A 22,988-nucleotide genomic window follows, 5' to 3' on the forward strand; every position below is an offset into this window, starting at 1 on the left:
TCAGTTTAGGAGTAAGTCATACAGTGTATCTGCATTAGGCCTGAATACTCTCAACACCTGTTTCCTGCTATAGGTAGCAGAATGGGGTTGAGCAAATCCTGAGTTACTCAGGATGAGATGTGAAGTAGCCATTGCTCAACTGGCTTTTTCCTTGACAGTCTCCCAATACAGGAATTTACTCACTGTCAATAAACTGCTCTCATGTCATACAACTGATTTTGCTGCTTCTTTTTTATTTTAGAGTCCTAACCCATTACTCACTTTCAGTGTTAAGACTCATGACCGAATATATTACATGGTTGCTCCAACGCCAGAAGCCATGCGGATATGGATGGATGTTATAGTTACAGGAGCAGAAGGCTACACCCACTTCATGTTATAATAAAATGGTGCAAGAGTTCATTCACAAGGCATATTGCAATAATCCTATACATGAATTTAGCCATATGCAAGTGAATTTGAAAAGCCATATACAATATTGATAACTGTCACAAGTATTCTCCCTATGATGTGCACACAAACTCTCAAAATCAAAAGATTTTATACACACGAGTGAAAGTAAGATTATTTGCTTCTTTTAGTTGATCATTATAATAGCAAAAGAACTAAAGCTACTGAAAGTGTCATAGTGTTCTATCATGAGTAATCAAGTCAACTTAAGTATGGTATATTGATTCAATAGTAATTTCTTACAAATTCTATATAGAAGATGTCTTCATAAATACAAACTAAACAGTTTACAGAATTGTTTGTGTGTGCTCATTGGTATGCAAACATTTTAGTAACGGAACAGAACAGTATAATAGCATATATTTTTAATATGCAGTATTTGACATTTATAGGTAAATAGATGGCTTTTTAAAATTTGTACTTATATGTATTTTATAAAAAAATATATATATATGAAAAAACCCAAACACACCAGCCTACAATACATGTAGTTCTTGTCTTAGTATTTTAAAATACTACAGAGCCAAAGATTTACATGATTCCTGTATAAGAATGAACTCAAATTGTGAGCTGCGCTTTAGCTTTGTGTAATGGAACAATGCCAAAATTCTTCCTAAATTTTAATATAATTCAATTGTTACAGTATTCTGTACATTTAAATTACCAGTTGCATAAACTGTATGTGTCAAGTCATTTACGTAAAGCACAACAAAGAAGCAATAGCTTCACAAAGATGGTCTCTCTCACAAGGTAAAACTGAATGGAGACAAGAGTATCTAACTTAACTTTGCCATAAGTTTTCTGCAATCTCTCTGCAGGAGGCATTGAACTGATTCTCTGGCTGGTTCCTGTAGCAATTTCTGTTGTATGGAGTTCAGTCTTGCCATAGATATGATTCTAGTCTAAAGCTAACGTGCTGAAATCAATGGGTAAAATCTTTGCCCAATTGAAGTCTGCATGAAAACTCCCATTGACCTCAGCCAGTGAGACTGTTCAAAGTATACACTGGCCTAGAATTTCACCGTATGATAGGGTAGAGCACAAAGAAAGGCAAGTTGTGAGAACGCATACTAAAACAGTATTATAAATAAAAACTTTTAAGTAGCAAACATGGCAAAGACCTATTTTTTCATGTATGCTCCTTGTAAATGTTCTCCCTTTTAAAAACTGCTTTCTAGCCCTTGACGATTATATAAAAATAAATTATTATTGAATAAAACCTGGACTTCAGGCAAATCTTCAAATAGTTCCTTATTTTAGTATTCTGGAGTTGTAAGAGCCATATTGTTCATTTAATTAAAGAAATCACACTAAAAGCAAAGAAGAAAGTGGCTTTTGATTAAACCTGGGGTAGCCAACCTGTGGCTCCTGAGAAGTTAACAAGCGGCTCCTTGTATAGGCACCAACTCCATGGCTGGAGCTACAGGTGGCGGGGGGATGCTCACTGCTCAACCCCTGGCTCTTCCACAGGCCCTGCCCCCACTCCACCCCTTCCCTCAGCCTGCTGTGCCCTCACTCCTCCCCCTCCCTCCCAGAGCCTCCTGCATGCCACAAAACAGCTGATCGGGAGGTGTGGAGAGGGAGGGGGAGGTGCTGATCAGTGGGGCTGCCGGTGGGTGGGAGGAGCTGATGCGGGGCTGCTGACATATTACTGTGGCTCTTTGGCAATGTACACTGGTAAATTCTGGCTCCTTCTCAGGCTCAGGTTGGCCACCCCTGGATTAAACAAATTAAAATCTGAAAGCAGAAGAAATTATGCTTGCAGAAAGTTTTGCACTTTTAAAATCCTATATCTGGCATGAATGGGTATGAATTTTTTTGTGATATGCACAGATCAGACATGGTTGCTCTAGAATTATTTTATTGGTTTTGATGTGTGCCAGATTTGACATGATGAATCGGGAAAGATGGAACTGTTATCACCAGGAATAATTTTTATCTTCAATTTCTGTGCAGATTACAGCTACAAGAAACTTGTAATCTAATGATTTTAAAACAAAAAAACAATACCAGAAAATAGTTGCTTTGAGTTATATAATTACCAGTATATTTTTTTCTGTGATTGTACCTTGATTTTACTTTAATGTATGGTTATACAAGTTTTCTAATAATGATTTTTGTATCCTGCATGATGCGATTAAGACTTCTAAATAAATGTTTTTAAAAATATGCTTGTTATTTTTAAATATTGGCCTGATTTCTCATTATGAAACAGACTTGCTTTTCTTATCACTATCATCATTTCCATTGCATATAATTAATATTGTTGACAAATGCAAAAAGTAGTTGAAATCTGATGATCCAATCATTTTTTCCATAAAAGAACTGTGGAAAATACATCTTTAAGTATAGGTGTATGTTGTACCTAAAAACTATCTTTTGAAGAGTACTACCTGCCTACATTGCATGTGCATATCTTTCATTAACCTTCCTTCTTTTTGTAATAAACCTTAGTTTGAGAGTTGTGAATTGCCAGCCCTTAATTTTTATTTATCCACAGAACGGGAACAGCAAAAGTTCAAGTTTTTTCCCATGCTTGAAGGCAGAAGATGTTAGTTCAGTCTCTATGGCCTATGTAATCCTTGATTCATCTGCTGAGACTCCCAATAAGGTTGCAAATATAAAATGGTGGGTTTGTGCTGTGGACGCCTAAAAGCTGGACTAAAACTACCAACTTTATTTTATATAAACCCTGAAAAGGGACCCTGGCATCTCATTAAAAATTCGGTTGGCCGCCCACAGCTGGGCAGGCAGGCTCCATCCCCGGCAGCTCCGCAAGGCTCCTGGGAAGTGGTGGCAGTCCCTCCAAACCCCAGGCGGAGGGGCTGCTCAAGGTAGGGTGACCAGACAGCAAGTGTGAAAAATTGGGACGGGGGTGGGGGATAATAGGAGCCAATATAAGAAAAAGACTCAAAAATCAGGACTGTCCCTATAAAATCGGGACATCTGGTCACCTTAGCCCAAAGGGCTCTGCGCACTGCTCAAGCCCTGAGCGCTGACTCCACAGCTCCCATTGGCCGGCTGTGGAGTAGCACTCAGAGTGGCGCTTGCAGGCAGGGGCAGCGCACGGAGCCCCTCGGGCAGCCCCTTTACCTAGGAGCTGGAGGGACATGCCGCTGCTTCCTGGGAGCCATGACCGCATGGATTTCCTCTGTCCCCGGCCTCTAGGGTTACCATATTTTAAAAAACAAAAAGAGGACACTCCACGGGGCCCTGGCCCTACCCGCAACTCCACCCATTCCCCAAAGTCCCCGCCCCAACTCTGCCCCCTGCTCCTCTCCCTCCCCTGCTTCCCGCGAATCAAATGTTCAGGGGAAGCCTGAAACAGTCCCCCAAGCCGAGCGCCTCTGGCCTGGCTCCGGCCCAGGCCAAGTGGTACCGGCCGACGGCCGAGCACTGCCAGCCGCAGCGGCTCCGGCTCCAGCCCGGATCCAAGCCCCAAGACCCCTCCCTATTTTCCCAGACATGTCCAGCTTTTGGGAATTTCCTCGCAGACGGGGATTTGAGGACCAAAAATCCGGACGTGTCTGGGAAAATCCGGACGTATGATAACCCTACCGGCCTCCTGAAGGCAGTACTGCCTGCACCCCATACCCTCTCTCATGCTTCAACCCCCTGCCCCAGCCCTGACCCCCCTCCTGCCCTGCGATCCCCTCGGCCCCAGCCCTGAGCCTCCTCCTGAAACCCCAACCCCCCCATCCCAGAACCCGCACCTCCAGCTGGAGCCCTCACCCCAACCCCCTGTCCCAGTCCTGAGCCCCCTCCCAAACCACCAAGCCCCAGCCAAGCCATACCCCCAGCTGGATCCCTCCCCTTGCCCAGTGCAATTGAGTTAGTAAGGGAGGGGGGTGGCGTGAGCAGGGGGCGGGGCCTTCGGTTTTCTGCAATTAGAAAGCTGGACTCTAGGCGGGAGGAGGGGGATGTTCTCCGGGGGGGGAGGCACATGCCCCCCCCCCCGGCACAGCACGGCTCCCCCTGCCTCGGGCTGGCCACGCGCTCCCTGGCGCTGATTGGCGGCGCCTGCGCCTCTGGCGCGATGAGGAACGAGGATTCCCCCCCCCCAGCAAGAGAAGAACGGGCTGGCTCTCCCGGCTCAGCCTCAAGGCGCATGCGTCCTCCCCCTCCCTGTCCGCCTGCGGGTGGAGGCGCATGCGCAATCCTCCTGTTTTGGTCCTGCGCAGGCGCCCACGCACTTTCTCGTAGTCTGGTCCTTAAGCGCCGACGCAGCGTCCCTATCACGTTGGAGAGCGCACACTAGGCTGGGAACGCAACAACGCATGCGCACAACCTCCCCGTCTCAGAGAGGCGCATGCTCAGTTCTTTCCCGCACTGCCGAGGAACGACGAGGGCGGGACGTTCACCCCACGCGGGGCAGCGCGGGGCCGGGACATGGCAGCGGCGGGCGGTGGGGTCTGGGCGCTATGGTGGCGGGGACTGATCTGTGGCAGGGCCGCTGCTCGCTGCGCAGAGTCCGGGGCCGGCCGCGTCTCGCTATTGCTGCGGCCTCCAGGGCAGCTGCTGGGTAAGCGCGGGGCCAGGCCGTTATCGGCGCCCAGCCCGGCTCAGGCGGCCCCGGGGGCGGGGCCTGGGCGCGCTCTGCCGTGACGTGGGTTCTGCCCGTAGCCCCGCGGGGAAGCACGTGGCGCCGTAGGGGGCGGGGGTCTTTGGAGGAGCTATGTTAGCACGTGATCCCTCTGACTCCCACCTGGCCCGTGCTGTTGGGGGTGTCCTCACGCTTTTCGGCCCTCCAGGGTTGGATGTCACTTGTTCTTGGTGCTGTGCTATTAAGACCCGTCGGTTTTTCCCAGGAGTGTTTCTTTTCTTGACGTAGCTGCCTGAGGTAGGCTGTAGCGTGCTTGGCCCATACTGCCAGCTACCCAGTGTTACGGGCTCAGGATCATCCTGGGTGCCCTGGTGTGTGCATCTTCAGAGGTGGCAACCCTAATCTTGATCTTCTCGTGGACCGTTGTGCAGGGTGTTCTACGGGCATACATACATGTAGTGTCTTTTTCAGAAGTGCAGCTCTTTCTTAGTGCATGGTGGGGATGTCAGGGCTGGAGGGCTCGTGAGGAAGGCGTTAGGCCTCAGGCCTCAGGCCTCAACTTGGAGAATGCTTCAGCCAGCCTTAAGAATATAAGAACATAACATAAGAATGGCCATACTGGGTCAGACCAAAGGGTCATCTAGCCCAGTATCCTGTCTTCCAACAGTGACCAATGCCAGGTGCCCCAGAGGGAATGAACAGAACAAGTAATCATCAAGTGAGCCATCCCCTGTCATCCATTCCAAGCTTCTGGCAAACAGACGCTAGGGACACCATCCCTGCCCATCCTGGCTAATAGCCATTGATGAATCTATCCTCCATGAATTTATCTAGATTTTTTTTAACCCTGTTATAGTTCTTTTGACATGTAGCTAAGGTCCAACCCATTCCGCCATTGCCTTGTCATCTGTTCATGGTGTGGCTAGGCTCAGCATGCCTTCCTGAGGCTCCCACTGCCTTTGATGCTCTACCTTGATCTGAGTAGACTTCCCCTAAGACGCTGTATGCTGGGTTCAGCTGACTGTAGCTTGCTTTAATAAATATTAAAAGCAGCCATGAGCCCTTAGGAAGCTGTGGTCCGTGCCTTCACTGGAGCAAAATTTGCAAGCCCTTGCAATAAAACAATAAGGGGGAAATGTTAAGTTGTTCACATAGTATTTCTTGAGATATTTCAAATCTGTCACGCCAGGAAAATGGCACCAAAATGATCTGAGACAGACTTAGCTTATTTACTGCTTAAGTATTATCACCAGGCTGTACAGATAGACCCAGTTACATTGTTTTCAAGCTAAATTTAATTTAAAACTCAAGTTCAAGTGCAATTATTTGTCTGGCCAACATCAGTAGATTGTTGTTACCTGTATAACTGTTTCTGAAATCGGTTGAAATATAATTTAGTCTGTTTGTGCAATCCAACCATATTGTTTCAGCGGAATCTGAGTTCTGAACCAGTTTAGCAAAATCAGTCTGTGAGCCCGTTGGATATAGAGGCTGTAGAGAACTTGATTTTTGAATAAGTTATTATATACCACTTAAACTGGAGCTACAACTGTGAACAAATTCAGCTGATTTACTGGTAGTTATTCCCCTTCCTACATGGGACTGTCAATACCAATACAAACTCCTTTTGTACAGAGGTAACTGCATCCCCACTTACACTGCTAAACCATAGCAGTATAGTTAAAGTGATGCAATTTTCTAGCACTGTATAGAAAAGGAGTGTAAGAGTACAGGAGTGTTCCTTTGGCCAAAATTCTTTTTCCTTTCCCCTCTCCTGTTTTATACACTCCTCTCCCATCGATATGTGTTGTACTATATACTGAGTGTTACCACTTTTCATCTTTGAACTGCAGTCATTTCTACTTTGTGTTGTGTAGTTTGAAGCACTTCAGGATTAAAAGCCTTATATAAAATATGAATTACATAGTTCATGTGTTGTCATCTCATACTATCTGTCAGTGCAATTTTTGAGGAAAGTAAAGAGGAGTCATGACAAAAAGGGCTCAAGGTGTGGTAACATATATATTCAAAGTTGTTTACCATGAACAGTGTTTTGTATCCCAAAGATCCTTCTTTTTTGTATGTTTGTGCTGAGTTGAATGAGTTGTGGAGAACACAGAAGTTGCCGTACAGAAATTGATAAACCCAGATTAGCTTTCCAATTTTTCAGGCATCTGCCTGCTTGGCTGGATCAGATTGTAGGTTCAGGACCAATTTAAAAAAAAATTGATGAAGGGAGGAACATCGCTTTTAGGTTCTATGTCTGCCCAGATTCGCACTAGATTTTTTTTTTTTTTTTTTTTTTTTTTTAGCTTGTACTGATTCTTTTTTTTAATTTTCTTTGATGTGAAAACAACCCCCTCAACTACAGAACAAGATAATATACCAGACTACAGACAATGCTGTTAAATACACTGTGCGAACTGAAAAACTCTAGGGTTTTTTTTTTTTTTTGCATTTCATTGTGACAGTAATCCTTTTTAAAAAACAATTCTTCAAAAATGACTGACTTTAAATTTTTGCTCGAAAGGTACTATAGCGGCTTTAAAGAGCAATGGTCAATATTTACTCTCTTATCAGCATAGTGCATCTGTTGCAAGTTGTAATTACTTGTGCACATATGTAAGTAAAAAGGAGATGTTGTGAACATAGCCTTTAGGGTAACAGGAGACTAGATCTTAGTTGCTGCAGGACAGTTCTGTGGTGTGATGCTGTCGCCCACTTGTTTTAATGCGTAGCATTTCTGTATCTACTGAACTACATCACTAGGTCAGCCTTGAATTAATATTGTAGAGGCCCAGCAGGTTTTATTTGGGGATGCGTTAGTTTTTCATTAGTGACATAGCTTTAAGAATCTGACCTGATATTCTAAGGTCCATACTCAGCTTAGCATTTCATAGATCATATATAGGAGGGGAAATGGTCCCAAATCACTTTGCTTCATCCACAACTGAAAAGCTGCTAAAAACTGGATTTAATTTAAATATTATAGAAACCCATGAGGTCTGTTGAAGTATTCAGTATATCAGCATTTTCTTAATCTCTCCAATGTGTAAAATTTGCATCAAACTGAATGACACTGAAGCCTTCAGCCTAGTCTGTGTTTTCAAAAGTGAAAAGCCTTGTTTGTGGACATCTTGAATTAGTGTGCCTGTATGTATTCCTCTAACTAAACTAACAATTCTTTATTGTGTTCAATACCACAATAAGAAACCTGACTTGGTTTATAATTATGTAATGGAAACTAGTGGTTCTCAACTGGGGGTCTGTGGCCCCTTAGGGGACTGAGGCAGGTTCAGGGGATCTGCTAGCCCTGAGTCCCGATGCCTTGTGGGGTAGAAGCCCAAAGACATGAGTGGAGTTGCGGGGATGGGAGGGACCAGAGATGTTGCCCCCCAAAACTGCAGTGCCAGAGCAGGATAGTCCTGAGGCAGCTCCACTCTTCCCCCCCCCCCACCCCGCTTCCTGGCGAGGTTGGAGGTGGGGAGCCAAGCAGTGTGGGGCAGTGTCATAGAGTGGGCAGCCACAGTGCCCCCCATCTGCTCCTCCTCCTGCTGGTGCCCAGGGCTGTGGCTGCTTCTCAGTCAGAAGGGGTTGGGAGCTGCTCCTGCCGCCAGTATGAGCCTTCCAAGTAGGGGGACCCGTCTCTGGGGTGGCCAGAGCCCTTCTGGAGCAGTGACCGCAAACTTCCCAGCATATAGCTCCTAGCTACTCACTTAATGCACCCTGAGCTACCCCCCTGCCTGCATACTGTCCCTAGCTTCCCCTCTCCCTGCACCATGAGTGATTTTCAAACTTTTTGAGCTGAGCTTCCTCCCCACCCCCCCTTTGAATTAAAATTTTTGGATGCATGCCCCCCGCAACCCAGACAAGGTGTGGTGCAGCTGAGGTGAGTCTGGGAGTGGAGGTGATGCTCCCTCCCCGGGCCCTGCTGTGCAGAGCTGGCCCGAGCCCCACCAGGCCTTGCTCCCCTCCAAAATAGAAATCAACTATGCCAAGAGTCCCCCTGCCCAGTGGCCAGTGCTAAAGCCCCAAGCCTGCCCTTTCCCCTTCCATCTGCTGGGCCCTGGAGTTTTCATAGCATATTGCAGGGGCTCAGAAAGAAAAAGGTTGAGAAACCCCTGATGTAGATGATTTGTCTAATGTTAACTAGACCCTCTGATTTAACTGTTCTAATATGTGCAAGACAATGGAAAATTTTCAAACCTCAGTAACTTGTGGATAGTGGGAGAACATGAACTATAAGAACAATTTGTGTGTCTGCTTTGGCAAAAATCCCCCAAACCACACAGTGAGGAATCTGTACCTATTTAGCGGATGATAATTAGAAATTGTATAAGTATACTCTTTTCCAAGCAAATGCACATCTGACAGACTAAATGTATTGTTATTGTACCTCCAAGCAGAAATAGAATAAGAGACAGGAAAAAAAGACGACCACAACAGAGAGATACTTATCTTCACTGTATACCATGAATTTTAAGCAGCATTGTTCATAGTGGTAGTATTCATCTTAAAACTTGGAGGAGGGCAGGAATGATAAATTATCAGAATCCTACTGGACAGAAATAGCATGCAAATGAGATAGCCTTTTGTACTACACATTTTCACACATGTATTGTTCCAGATGCAGCCTTCAGTTCAAACATACAGGTGACCCCAGCATTTGGTATCTCCTCTGTCACACACCCTCTTACTTTTTGATAACTGGATTCTTGTTCTTATGGTATGTGGAGAGAGAGAACCAGATATTTTTGCTTAGGCTTTTTAGCTGACAGGATAAATGTTGTATTCTTTATCTGAATGATCAATCTGACAACTCCAACTAAAATGCTGGTTTCATCCTGGTTCTGTACAATAAATAATGGCTCCAAGGAATCATTATAGTCCATCATGTCCTCTTAGGTACACGGTAGGGGCTTTCCACTCTTTCTATAGATGGCATTGGAACTAGAGAACTACATTTAAATGACATTGAGGAACTGATCACTCAGTTTCCTTGCTTTTATGGTTTAAGCTCAGTCCTGAACCAGTTTCTTTGTGTCAGTATTTCAGCAGTTGCTGAAAAGTAACTGTTCTTCCCATTATATAGGGTTGGGATACCTAGTAATGGAGTCATTATGGTTTAATAAAATGGTATCAAAAACAGATCCCAGTTCTTAACTGTTCATCACTTTTTTCATAGTGGTTTGAACATTGGCCTGCTAAACCCAGGGTTGTGAGTTCAATCCTTGAAGGGCCCATTTAGGGATCTGGGCAAAGATCTGTCCGGAGATTGGCCCTGCTTTGAGCAGGGGGATGGACTAGATAATCTCCTGAGGTCCCTTCCAACCCTGATATTCTATGATCTTTGTTGCAATATGTAGAGTCTAATGTTGAGTCCATGATTTATCACCATTTTGGAGCAGGGACCCTTGAGTTTCTAGCAATTGCCCCATGTCTCCATGCTACAGCCCCATTTCACTCAACATTGCCATGTCCAGTAATAACCAGAAGGGGTTAGAGCTGCACAGGAAGCTTCTCCTATCAGGAGTAAATCTGCTGCCTTTAGAATACACCTATTCCTGTGGCCTAGGGAGCTTTCCTTTTATTAGAATGCATTTCTTGAACTTAAAAATTGACTTTTGTTTTGTTTTTTGTTTCCACTCACTTGAGTGAACAGAACATGAAAATTTGGCTTTAAATCTCTGTTGAAATTTTCCCTTCCCTATTAATCATAAGCCTTTTATATTTAACTGGTAACTTGATCATCCTCTAAACAGCAGCTCAACCAGTTACTTTCCTTGTTGTGTTTGGGATTGGTTCTTTCTGCTAAACGGAGAAGCTTATTGAAATATCTTCTCCAGTATTGGTGCTTTATCCAGCTGCAGTGGGACTCTTGAAAATATTGTTTTATTGTTATTAAAATAACTACTGTATTAAGAGACTTCACGGGGAAGACTGGCTTCAGTTTGAGTTTAAAATTGTTTAACAAGAAGTTGATTCCTCTAAGTATGACAAAAAGAAGAACAGGAGTACTTGTGGCACCTTAGAGACTAACAAATTTATTAGAGCATAAGCTTTCGTGGACTACAGCCCACTTCTTCGGATGCATATAGAATGGAACATATAATGAGGAGATATATATACACACATACAGAGAGCATAAACAGGTGGGAGTTGTCTTACCAACTCTGAGAGGCCAATTAATTAAGAGAAAAAAAGCTTTTGAAGTGATAATCAAGCTAGCCGAGTACAGACAGTGTGATAAGAAGTGTGAGAGTACTTACAAGGGGAGATAGAGTCAACGTTTGTAATGGCTACAACCTATCCTGAAAGATGATCCTTTACTCTCACAGATCTTGGGAGACAGACCTGTCCTCGCTTACAGACAACCCCCCAACCTAAAGCAAATACTCACCAGCAACCACACATCACTGAACAAAACCACTAACCCAGGAACCTATCCTTGTAACAAACCCCGATGCCAACTCTGTCCACATATCTATTCAAGTGACATCATCATAGGACCTAATCACATCAGCCATACCATCAGGGGCTCGTTCACCTGCACATCTACCAATGTGATATATGCCATCATGTGCCAGCAATGCCCCTCTGCCATGTACATTGGCCAAACCGGACAGTCTCTACGCAAAAGAATTAATGGACACAAATCTGACATCAGGAATCAAAATACTCAAAAACCAGTGGGAGAACACTTTAACCTGTCTGGTCATTCAGTGACAGACCTGCGGGTGGCTATATTACAACAGAAAAACTTCAAAAACAGACTCCAAAGAGAGACTGCAGAGCTAGAATTGATATGCAAACTAGACACAATCAACTCCGGTTTGAATAAGGACTGGGAATGGCTGAGCCATTACAAACGTTGACTCTATCTCCCCTTGTAAGTACTCTCACACTTCTTATCACACTGTCTGTACTCGGCTAGCTTGATTATCACTTCAAAAGCTTTTTTTCTCTTAATTAATTGGCCTCTCAGAGTTGGTAAGACAACTCCCACCTGTTTATGCTCTCTGTATGTGTGTATATATATCTCCTCATTATATGTTCCATTCTATATGCATCCGAAGAAGTGGGCTGTAGTCCACGAAAGCTTATGCTCTAATAAATTTGTTAGTCTCTAAGGTGCCACAAGTACTCCTGTTCTTCTTTTTGCGGATACAGACTAACACGGCTGTTACTCTGAAACTTGTCTAAGTATGACAGTGACTTCAAAATATTTTTAGGATGTTAGTGGTGTGTACTCTTCAGAAACTAACTTTGCCTTTGTGTGTGTGATTAATCTGGTAAAATTTTCACCAAAAATAACCAGTTCATTTTGAGTCAGCAAATTTGTCAACTTACTTGAAATTGCCTAATGACAGTGAGTTCATGGGAGCACACTGTTGTTTACTTACTGGTACATCTTGCTATCTCTCAAAATTGGGCGCGCGGGAGGGTTTGTACCACTTGAGTATTTTTCTCTAATATATATATATATATATATATATATATATATATATGAAATATTTTTATGATAAAGGACTTCAGTTTTCAGAAAGCCCATTTGGCAATTCTGTCTTTTCATTGAGGCTTTTCTGAGCGTCATTTTATTATGAAATTAAATCTAGAGAACACTGCTGTTGTAACTTCTTAAAGAAGTGATGGATTTCAGTCTCTGTCTGAAGTTTTTGTACAGCAATAAATGTACTTGAACTTGCTTTTCAGAGGCTGGTTGTCTAACTACAGTGTTGCTAGTAGAAGGGTATAGTTTTTTTAATTTGAAATTAAGCATCATTTTGTGTGTGTCAGCATTTGTACTTAATTGACATAATTGAACAGTTATTTCAGTTAGATACGGTTAACTTAAATAACTTAGCTAAGGTGCCATGAGATGGAATAGTCGATTACAAGCAGCTCATTGTTGGTTCTAGAATGGTTTAAGGATTTGAAATTTGGTGCTTGACTATCACTGCTTAAAATTTAATGCTCCCAAGAATCTGAATTTTGTTCTTTACTGACTCAGAATATTAAAATTACAAAGGAGAATGTGAAAAATGACGAGAATTGAGCATGCTCAATTCATTAGAGGAACCAGAAGAAGAGGCATGAGGTTGTAATACACATTAACTGAAATAAACCCCGTCAACTTCAAGGATCTAGCTTGAAAAGTAGTGGCATTAATACATAGCAAGTGTTTTTTCTGGCCATTGATAAGTTCAGAATGACAGAAAGTGTGCCAAACTTGGTTTCTGATCGGACAAAGCAGACCTGCCACTATCAAAAGCCCAGTGGGGGGAAATGATGCAGGCAATCTTTTTTGTATCAATAATGTAAACAGCCTAGACAGGTGACTGTCATTTTAGTGTTGGCATAATAAGGAGATAGTGTCTCCATTGATGTTATTAAATGATTTAGTAGGGACAGGGGGATTTGGAACTGAAGTAACTGAGTCCAGAGGAGACTTACAAAAGTAAGTTTGCTTAATAAGACCTTTACTGAACCTCAGGTGGTAAAGAGGAGAATGTTTAAGGTTTCCATAGATCTCCTTTGCTAAAAATATCTAGCAAGATAACATGTGAAAAGATAATGAAACAATAACTCCTGATCACAGTTTCTACCTTATCAGCCCAAACTCTCATGATTGATCAGACTTTGCAGAGGTTGTCATATTTCTAGCAACGTCTAAAAGCTGCTTTTGCCAAATTAATCATTTCATGATTGAGCCATAAATCTCAGGATAGCTTTAGGCCTTGCCAGACTCAAATACCAAATACAGCTGTAGCAGAGCAAGCAGCAATGTTGCCTGAAGAGTTTCTATAACTGTTTGTATGATTTCTTTTCTTAAAGCAGGGTGGATTGATTTTAAATCAGATCTTAATTATGCTTTAAATCAGCAAGCAAGAATCTTGATTTAAGTCATTGATTTTAATAGTTTTTTATATTTTTACATTTTATCTATTTTCGTATAAAAAGATTGTTTTTTTCCATTGCTTGAAAACCATTAAAACACATTGATTTGCACCTCAATATAGCCATTATACTAAACTTGATATTTTTTGCTGACCACAAGGACACACTATCTAGATTCGCTCATTTAAGCAGTTATATAGAACTCCTTAATTTTTAGCTTTATGACATTAGAAAATGATGAACGATGTATTTCTTATTTACTAGATGATTAACTTGTGAGTTGGCAAAGCTGTATTTGGATAAAAATTCAATTAAAAATGCACAAAAATATTTTACAATTTATTTAATCAAATAAAACTACTATAAAATGTGCTGGATAAGAAAAAAAGTTTATCACAAAGTATCAAAACATGTTTTAATTTAAAATGAATGTTTATTAAGCAAAGCAAGTGTTATTTAAACTTTGGTGAATTGAACTTATTGTTTCAGGTCTCCACATGTCCTTCAAGGTTTTAAAATTAGTAAGAAAATAAGATCTACGATTAGTTTTATGCATAGTTTGAAAGAGGAAAACCAGTGTTGCTGTTTTTTCCACTCAGGGTTGAGAGAGAGAGATTTTTAACTCTGAAGGAACTAGTCATTGAACTGAAGTAATTAAATATATACCTCTATCCCGATATAATGCGGTCGTGGGGAGCCAAAAATCCCTACCGCGTTATAGCTGCAACCCCGTTATATTGGGGTAGGGGCGGCAGGGCTCCGGTGGTGATTTAAAGAGCTCCGGGCTGCAGGGAGCCCGGGCCCTTTAAATCGCCTGCAGATTTTTTGTTTTTTTTTTATTTTTTGTTTGTTTGTTTGTTTTTCGGGCAACTTGAGAACATGGTGTTCAAAGATTCCACCAGGTGAAATTCTAAGACTTCTAGGTTTTCCTTATTAGTAAGCTGAAAAAAGAGAAAAATGTGTTAGATTTTTTTCCTTGTTAAAACTGTATAAGTAGCAGCAATTTAGGATGGAATTATGAGTCTTGAAAAAAAAAAAACTGTTTTAACATACATACAAATTTCTGATTGCCCCATTAATATTGAAGTATCAATTGAAAAGGAACAAAATAACTAGCAATAGTCTCCAGACTAAGTTGGCATTACTGCGATGATATTAGTTGCACTACTAAAGTCTGACTAACTTTTTATTTATTGAATTTCTGTTGGGCTCTTAGTACAGTAATGTTACTTCCATGTATTGGTTTTCTTATGGTGGAAAAATCCAAGATTGTTTCATTGTTCTCACCTCCTCCCAACTTATCCCCATTCTGTTTAACATTGATTACAGTGGGACTCTGGGCAGGAGATGGGCTGGGTTTGTAGTTCTCTATGGAGGATCGGTGCCTTTGATTGTAGCTTGTTCCACACCTATGGTACCATGTAAATAAAAACTTCACTTCTTAAGATTAATTTTGAAAAACATACTACTTCAGAATAGCAGAGAGGCAAATAATAAGGAAGCACAAATAAATAACTTTAAACTAACCAGATAACTAAAGTTATTGAGGAAATATGAAATTAGTAACAAATCAAGATTCAGTAACATTCAGTTGTGTGCAAACCCTTTAAAAACTGACAAGGCTTAGTCAACCACGCTTCTAATTACAGAGTGAAACTGTTAGTATTGCATGACTTGAATATCATCTTGCTTTTTTCACCCAGATTGCTGTGTGGTCCCAGAAGATTTGAAATTGTACTAATAGATAGTATTGAACATAATTTCAAAACTCTGTTGGGATTGAGTATTTTACTCAAACTAAAATATTTTGTTTCAAGATGATTTCTAATATGTTTTCTGGTATCTTACCTCAAGTACTTAAGTATTTCTGATGATAATTTTCTTTATAAAATGTCTTTTTTTGTGTTTTTAAAGCTTGCAGCAGACAGAAGGCATCAGTCAGTTTCCTTAGTCGACCTGATCGTCCAAATCTAGCTTATAATAAGATAAAGGGCAAGAACCCAGGTGTTGTCTTCCTCCCAGGCCTTAATTCAAATATGAATGGGCAGAAAGCAGTTGCACTTCAGGACTTCTGCAAATCTCTCGGTCATGCCTTTGTAAGGTACAGTCAAGAAGATTGTTTAGAGAAACTAGCATGAATTATAGTATGGCAGCCAGGAATGAGGAATTCTGTGAAAATACGTCTAGGATGCTGAAAATTCCTCCCCCACTTGAGCCTGTTAGATTTTGACATCTGATTGAAAGCATGCAATATAAGAGATAATGTCTGCCTCTTGTGATGGTGTTACCATCAATCTGTATCTGAGATATGTTCATCTTTTCTATGCAGAAGTTATTTAAATCAGTAAAATGAATTTTTCAACACACTTGCATGACTCATTGAAATTGTAATTATCTCTGTTCTAACCTGAGTGATATGCTTCATGAAATAGTAAGATTATCAGCATAAAAATGAAAAATCTTTGAAAATGGAAATCTTCACTTATATTATGGTTAATACATATAAATTAAATAGTTACTGCATGCTTAAACTCCATCCTGCAAGGGACACTGTGTTGGTGGACTCCTGCTTGGAGCCCCTGGATTTGGGCCTTAGGACAGAGCTCTTGTTTTAGCTCTCTTATAGAATGCTATTTATGATGACTCAACTGCTAACTCTTATGAATGCAGATTAGTGTCTATTGGTCAAGTATCTTGAGTGGGTTTAGAGGAGTATACCTAGTGAAATGAATCGCATAGAACAGATGAAACATTATTTAAGAAGGTACAGAGTGTAAAAAGGATGTACAGTCTCAGTACTTGACGACACATTTATGAACCATGTATAGTATATGAAGGAAACTCTTGACTTGAAAATCTAAAAATGAAAAAATCATGTAGGTCTTTGACTCATTCTTCAAGGACAGTCCTGTCCATATGTCTGAGTTAAATTTGGATTTGCAGATTTAAAAAGCTAGTTAGTGCATGGGTGCACTGCATCTCCTAGTTATCTCATCCTCCCAAATCCCTATGTATATGATTTGACGTCCAAGAGTACCGTATATACTCGTTCATAAGCCACATTTTTTTTTAGTAAAAAAGGGAAACACTAGAGACGGGGGTCGGCTTATGAATGGGTATAGAGAGGGAGAGGTGGGACACAGCCCCTCCCCCCAACAGAGGGAGCAAGGAGAGGCAGCAGAGCCAGAAGGGAAGAGGCGGTGCCAGAGTCTCTCCACTTCTGGCCATGCTGCTCTCCCCCCAGCCTCCGAAGCCCCCCAGAGCAGGCTGTGGCCGCGCCGCCCAGCCCGCCGGAGCACGCTGCCCGGCCCAGCCCGATGGAATATGCTGCGGCCGCGCTGCCAGAGCAGGCTGCAACCGCGCTGGCCAGCCTGCTGGAGCAGCTCCAGCTAGGTCTGAGCTGCTCCAGATAAGGTGGGAAGGGAAGTGTGGGGGTCCCAGGCTAGGGGTGGGGTCATGTGGGGGGTGGTCACAGGGGTTATTCCCCTGACTCCCAGTTCCCCCCCCCCCAAAATTTCCCCACCAGTTGCTGTCCCGGCCCGTCGGGGTAAGCAGCTGGCGCCGGGACACTTCGTTTACTTAGGTTTACCTCCGTGCCTGCGGATGTTCAAGGTAAACAAACCATCTCCGCCCGCCAGCGGCTTATCCTCATGGCCTGGGAGCCAGAGTTTGCTGAACCCTGAATTACAGGGTCGGCTTATGAATGGGTTATAAAAATTTTCCATTTTTACTTATGCATCTTGGGGGGGTCAGCTTATAAACGAACCGTCTTATGATCGAGTATATACGGTAACTTTCTCTCTTAACTGAAATTTCTGAAAACCTCCATGATTATGAGGTATGTTGTCTTTATTGCAATTGTTTAATTCTGATTAACAGTGAAGAGTATTGTTCCTGTTCTGTGTAGGTACTGTCTGATGCAGCTTGTTTTGTAAGTAATATTAAATTTTTATCTTGACTGTTAACTTGCAGATTTGATTATACAGGATGTGGAAGTTCAGATGGTAATCTTCAAGAGTGTACGGTTGGAAAGTGGAGGAAGGATGTTTTGTCTGTACTAGATGAACTCACAGATGGACCACAGGTTATATTTTATTTTTAAATATAGCATAAGCTGTTCTCCCAAGCTAAAGCATTACATAGCCAGAAATACAGTTTAATGGTCCTTGTGAATGATCTTCTATAAAAAAGAAAAGAACGACCTTTGTACTCATTTCCAGTTTGAGTTGTTTCAGATGGAACAAAAAAGTATCAGTCACGAAGTACCTTACACAGGGATGGAGGTGCTGATCAACAAGCTAATAGCAATGGAAATAACATTGTAGAACAACACTAAATGGAAAACAAACTAGATTAGGTAATGAAACAACTTGGGGAGAAATCATTTTAGTTCAAAACAAAATAAAGTCAAGTCAGTGTTAAGCTGTCCATTGCATAGATACCATGGCAATGGACGTTTTCAAATACTACATACTGCTCAGTTTAAATTAATGAGAGGGAATTCTACTAAGTAATTACTTCTAATATAGCTCAGAATGACTATTAGAACTACTGTATTGTAATGTGTTAAAACTTGTTTTGTGTGTTTCTGACTTTTATTAATGAGCCTTTACAATGCTCATTTCTTTAAAGATGTTAAAGCACTTCAACAGCTGGAAAAATAAAAAGTAAAAGTACTCGATGCTCAACTGCATTTCAGTTCTCATTTTGTTTACAGTGGGGCAGTCTGAGAAAGCAATAACCTGCCCCAATGAACAAAAAACAGTAGTTAAATGCCAAATCGGTGATGCTTACTCAGGCAAAATTTCCATTGGAAATGACAGCAGTTCTGCTGGGTAAGGGCAGCAGGATTATGCCCCAGGTTTAAGTAGCTAAACAAAGCTGAAAATATTTTGATTTTTTAAAAAAGGGTAAATTGGTAATTTAAATAAAAAATCATTTTGTGTGTTTTGTTTTTCAAATCTTACTTTAAGATTCTAGTGGGATCCAGCTTAGGTGGATGGCTGATGCTTCATGCAGCAATAGCTCGTCCAGAAAAGGTGGCCGCTGTAGTTGGAGTAGCTGCAGCTGCAGACTATCTTGTAACAACTTTTAAACAACTTCCCCTTGAGGTAAATGTTAACGGCTTTTAATGTTCTGTTTTTGCAAATTTTGAAAACTTACTGGTGTGAAATCCCGTTATTAAATTTTTTCATTGTGTATCTTATGGTTAAATGGACTGTAAGAGATGGTGTTGAGTTAACAGCCTGCAAAATAGTGAAATTTCTGAGTGAAATTGTCAGAATTAGTTAAAATGAAGACTTCTTACAACCATCGTATATAGGAGCCTTAATTGTGGACCAGGGACTCATTGTGTTAGGCACAGTAGAAGCACAAAACAAAAAGATGATCCCTGCCCCAAGCAACTTAAAATCTAAGTATAAGAAAAAGAGACATCAGATAGATACAGATGAATGGAGAACAAAGACAGTATTGGTCAGCATAATAGGCAGTGGTCTCATCTCACCAGCAATCTAACTGTTGTCAGGGTTTTGTAGGCATCATGGCAAAGAGTTCTGAGGAGGGTTATGAAAGGGGATAAGAGGTAGGTAGCTTTGCGCTTTTTACCAGGAGCACCTCACATATATGAGGAGCAGCATAGGAGAAAGCAAAAAGATGCTGGTTTGAAAATTTAACAAGTGGCCCATTGAGGCTGGTAACATGGACTGATCAGAGGCAGGAATTGACATTTCAGTAGTGAATGAGAGATGATAGGGTGGGGATAAGCAATGAAGAGCCTTGAAAGTGAAGACAAGTAGCTTATATTTGATAAGATAGAGAAAAGGGAACCGCAGGGGAGGGGAGGTGCATGGGAAAAGAGTGGTGATGTGGTCAAGCAGCAGACTAAGAAAATGATATTTGAAGAAACATTCTGAATGGATATGAATGGGGCAAAATGGCATTTGTCAAGGCCAAAGGGAAGGATGTTGCAGTAATTGAGACGTGAGATGATTAGGGCTTGGATAAGTCTTAGCTTCATGGATGGATAAGAAGGTTGTTTTTTAAAGATGTTGTGCAGAAAGAAGATCTAAAGGGAGAGCCTGACTGAGGACCTAGAGAGAAGTCTGAATCAAATGACTTCTGGGATATGGGTCTGAATGATAGGCAGGATGATTGAGCAAAGAGTTGGGGAGGGAAAGAGTGAGGTAAGTGTAACTATTCGATGTCAAAGGCTAGAAAGTAACTTCATATACCATCACTACTGTGACAGATATGACAGTTTCCTGCAATATCTTTGGAAGATCTTACTGCATTACGTTGAAATAGCTTTGGAATCCTTTGTGTCATGAATGCAAAGTTGATGTATTATTTTGGGATTGTATGTGACATCTCTTGGGGAAGAGATGGGGCCAGAGTAAATCCTGAAGAAGTGTAATGAGCTTCAAAGGACTATTTCAAACAATATGCCAGACAAAAAGGAACATTTGGAACAAACCAAGTTAAATGGGTTTGTTAGAAAGGACCTGGAGAGAGATGAATGCAGGTTCCCATCACAACCTTTTTGAAACTATGCCCTGAGGGGAGAACCATTGTCTGACTGATTACCTATTCATGGTCTCTGAAGACCCAAGTGAAAGAAAGGTGTATGCCTATGGGTGCTTGTTCAGAGTAAAAGCTTGTATGAACTTGAAACCACACACCCTCTGGTGGGGTTTTAGGAGCCTGTTTAAGTAGTCTGTCTTTCTGGGGAATTCACAGTGTAGGCAGGGAGCTGTGCAGCCTGGAAATACCCCAGTCAGGACCAAGAGAGATACGGGTCTCTCAACAGAAGAGGTAACAGCTGAGAGTCTGGGAGCCTAAAATGGGCGTCCTTGCTGGACCACAGAGTGGGAATACAGATGCAGTTGTGACAACTACTTTCATTTGAACCTGACTTCAGTTTTGGTAGGTTAGATCTGGGGTTGAAGTAGGATTTTTCTGCATAATTTGAAATGAACTGAATTTGGGCTCCAAATTTGACACAGTAATTATTGAAGTGTTTACCTGAGTGCAGAACTCTAGTGTACTAGCTTTTTGGTTCTTGCTAGCGATACCTTATGATATAACCTCATCTCAAGGGTGGAGGGAGGGAATGTCCACCAAAAAACTTTGGGTGGGAGCGTTTGGTTTTGATGGGCTTTTTTATGTGTCTCTTTTTGTGAGCCTTAACTCCTGCATGCTCAAAGAATTTCCACAGGAGGGAAGAAAGGCCTCAAATTGTCTCCTCCCTCCCCCCACTGGTAACCCCCCTGTCTTCATTGGGTCCCCTTCCTTGGTGGCTTCTTTGTGAGGTCCAAAGGAATGAAGCCCTGAGCCTCTGGAGGCTTGAGGGAAGTCAGTTGAGATTGGAGGGTGCAGGGATCTTCGGCTGGGAGAAAGCAGATTAGGTAATATTTCCACCTTTCCCTTTCTGTGGACCTCCTGAGGTGTGATAGAGGAGAGAGCTCATGACAAGCCTTTGGAGGCCAAGGAGTGAAAATCCCCTATTCCCCATGAGTCTTTCGCTCATTGACAGTTAGTGAACTCTTCCGAGCCTTGGTTGACTTCATAAGGACTAAAACCAGCTGTGGGTTGTAGGGGGCTGTTGACTCTTTTGGCTGGGTCATGGCTGAGAGGCCTGCTGTGTGAGAGCCCTGAATAGCTGAAGTTTGTGGGAGGGAGGTACAGGTCAGTTTCTGAGACTCATTGTGGGTGTTTCCCTCCTGTAGATGTCAGGAGGGTTACAGAAATGGGTCCAATACACCCCTCTTCTGCCTCCTGACCTCAACTGGTAAAGATAAGTTTGTAAGAGTTTGGGGGGGGGGGGGTTGTTTTTTTTTGCTCTTAGTAATGTGCTGAAAACAGAGTCAAGGAGTCTGCTTGCCTTGTTTAATAAGAGTGAATCACATTTGTCTGGAATATTCTTTCTCTTTTCTAAACAGGTCCAAAAAGAAATAGAAGAAAAGGGTGAATGGAAGCTGCCAACAAAACACAACGAGGAAGGGTTTTATTGTTTGTCATATGAGTTCATTAAAGAAGCAGAAAATCACTGTCTGTTGAGCAATCCTATTCCTATAACCTGCCCTATAAAACTTATCCATGGCATGAAGGATGAAGATGTCCCATGGCAGGTATCCATGCAAATTGCAAATCGTGTTGTCAGCACAGATGTGGATGTGATCCTCCGCAAAGTTGGTCAGCACCGAATGAATGAGAAGGATGACATGAAACTTCTTGTGTACACTGTTGATGATTTAATTGACAAGCTGACAACCCTAGCATGAGTTGCATGTTAGCACTAATGCATGAGCTTAACACTCAGATCTCTTCCGTGATTAACCAAAACCTCACTTTTTTTATGGCAATGGAACACTGCTGAATCTGGAAGGAAAGAAAGGAAGTGGAGCTTTAATTTCTGTCTCCTTACCTCTGTTTTGTAAATAAAGGTGTTTTCTTAATGCTGCATTTGCACAAATGGTAGAAAATGTGAAGAAAATGCTGCTGTTTGTTGGAAAACTTACCCCCACCTTGATTTCCTGTGACTTTTCTTCAAGTTTCCTACGCTATTTTATACTGAAACATGTTTACCTTTCTTACATTTGTGCCAATGGTTAATTTTTGCTACTATTAGAACTGTACAGTACAACTTAATTTTTTAATTCCTTTTGACATCCTAAAATAAATATTGTGTTTTATGCTTTAACATTATTCCATTTCTGAGTTCTGAAACTTGTGTGGGAGCCTTCCCACCCCAAATATGTACCTGAAATGTTCAATTAAATAATGCCCCTAGAAATAGAATGGGGGAAAATGCAGCATAATAAAGCTGGCTTCAAATATAAAATGGAGTTTTAGTATTGATATTAAGCCATAAAACAACTGCACAATATCTTAGTGTCCTTTGTGCCTGGGATAGTGATGAGCAAAATTTGATTTTTGAGTTGCTCAGAATAACTAAAAACTGAAACTTCAGTTGTACAGATGTCTTTCTAAGCTCATTATACCAGATGAAAAGTAATCACATGGTCATTGTTCTAGGGTCCTAAGGTTGATCTCTACCATTGTATTCTATAAGAGTTGTAGGTCAATTACATTGAAA

General features: G+C 41.7%; 2 protein-coding genes across 13 annotated transcripts in view; both read left to right on the plus strand.

The window, feature by feature from the left end:
* Positions 1–1,927, plus strand: part of PHLDB2 (pleckstrin homology like domain family B member 2) — a 102,019-nt gene extending 100,092 nt beyond the window's left edge. For all 12 annotated transcript variants that reach the window (XM_034790898.1, XM_034790927.1, XM_034790918.1 and 9 more), the window contains one exon: positions 242–1,927. In XM_034790898.1, the coding sequence (XP_034646789.1) occupies positions 242–382 (141 nt within the window). In that variant the 3' untranslated portion in view covers positions 383–1,927. The remainder of the gene's footprint in view (positions 1–241) is intronic.
* ABHD10 (abhydrolase domain containing 10, depalmitoylase) lies at positions 1,561–22,733 on the plus strand. The gene is made up of 6 exons (XM_034768433.1): positions 1,561–1,594; positions 4,667–4,972; positions 15,806–15,992; positions 17,864–17,975; positions 18,865–19,002; positions 21,832–22,733. Exons 1-6 carry the CDS (start codon positions 1,561–1,563, stop codon positions 22,171–22,173), a joined length of 1,119 nt encoding a protein of 372 aa, XP_034624324.1. The 3' UTR covers positions 22,174–22,733.
* The last annotated feature ends 255 nt before the right edge of the window (positions 22,734–22,988 follow it).

This window comes from Trachemys scripta, chromosome 1, assembly GCF_013100865.1.
Source record: "Trachemys scripta elegans isolate TJP31775 chromosome 1, CAS_Tse_1.0, whole genome shotgun sequence".
In the NCBI taxonomy this organism is placed as follows: Eukaryota; Metazoa; Chordata; order Testudines; family Emydidae; genus Trachemys; species Trachemys scripta.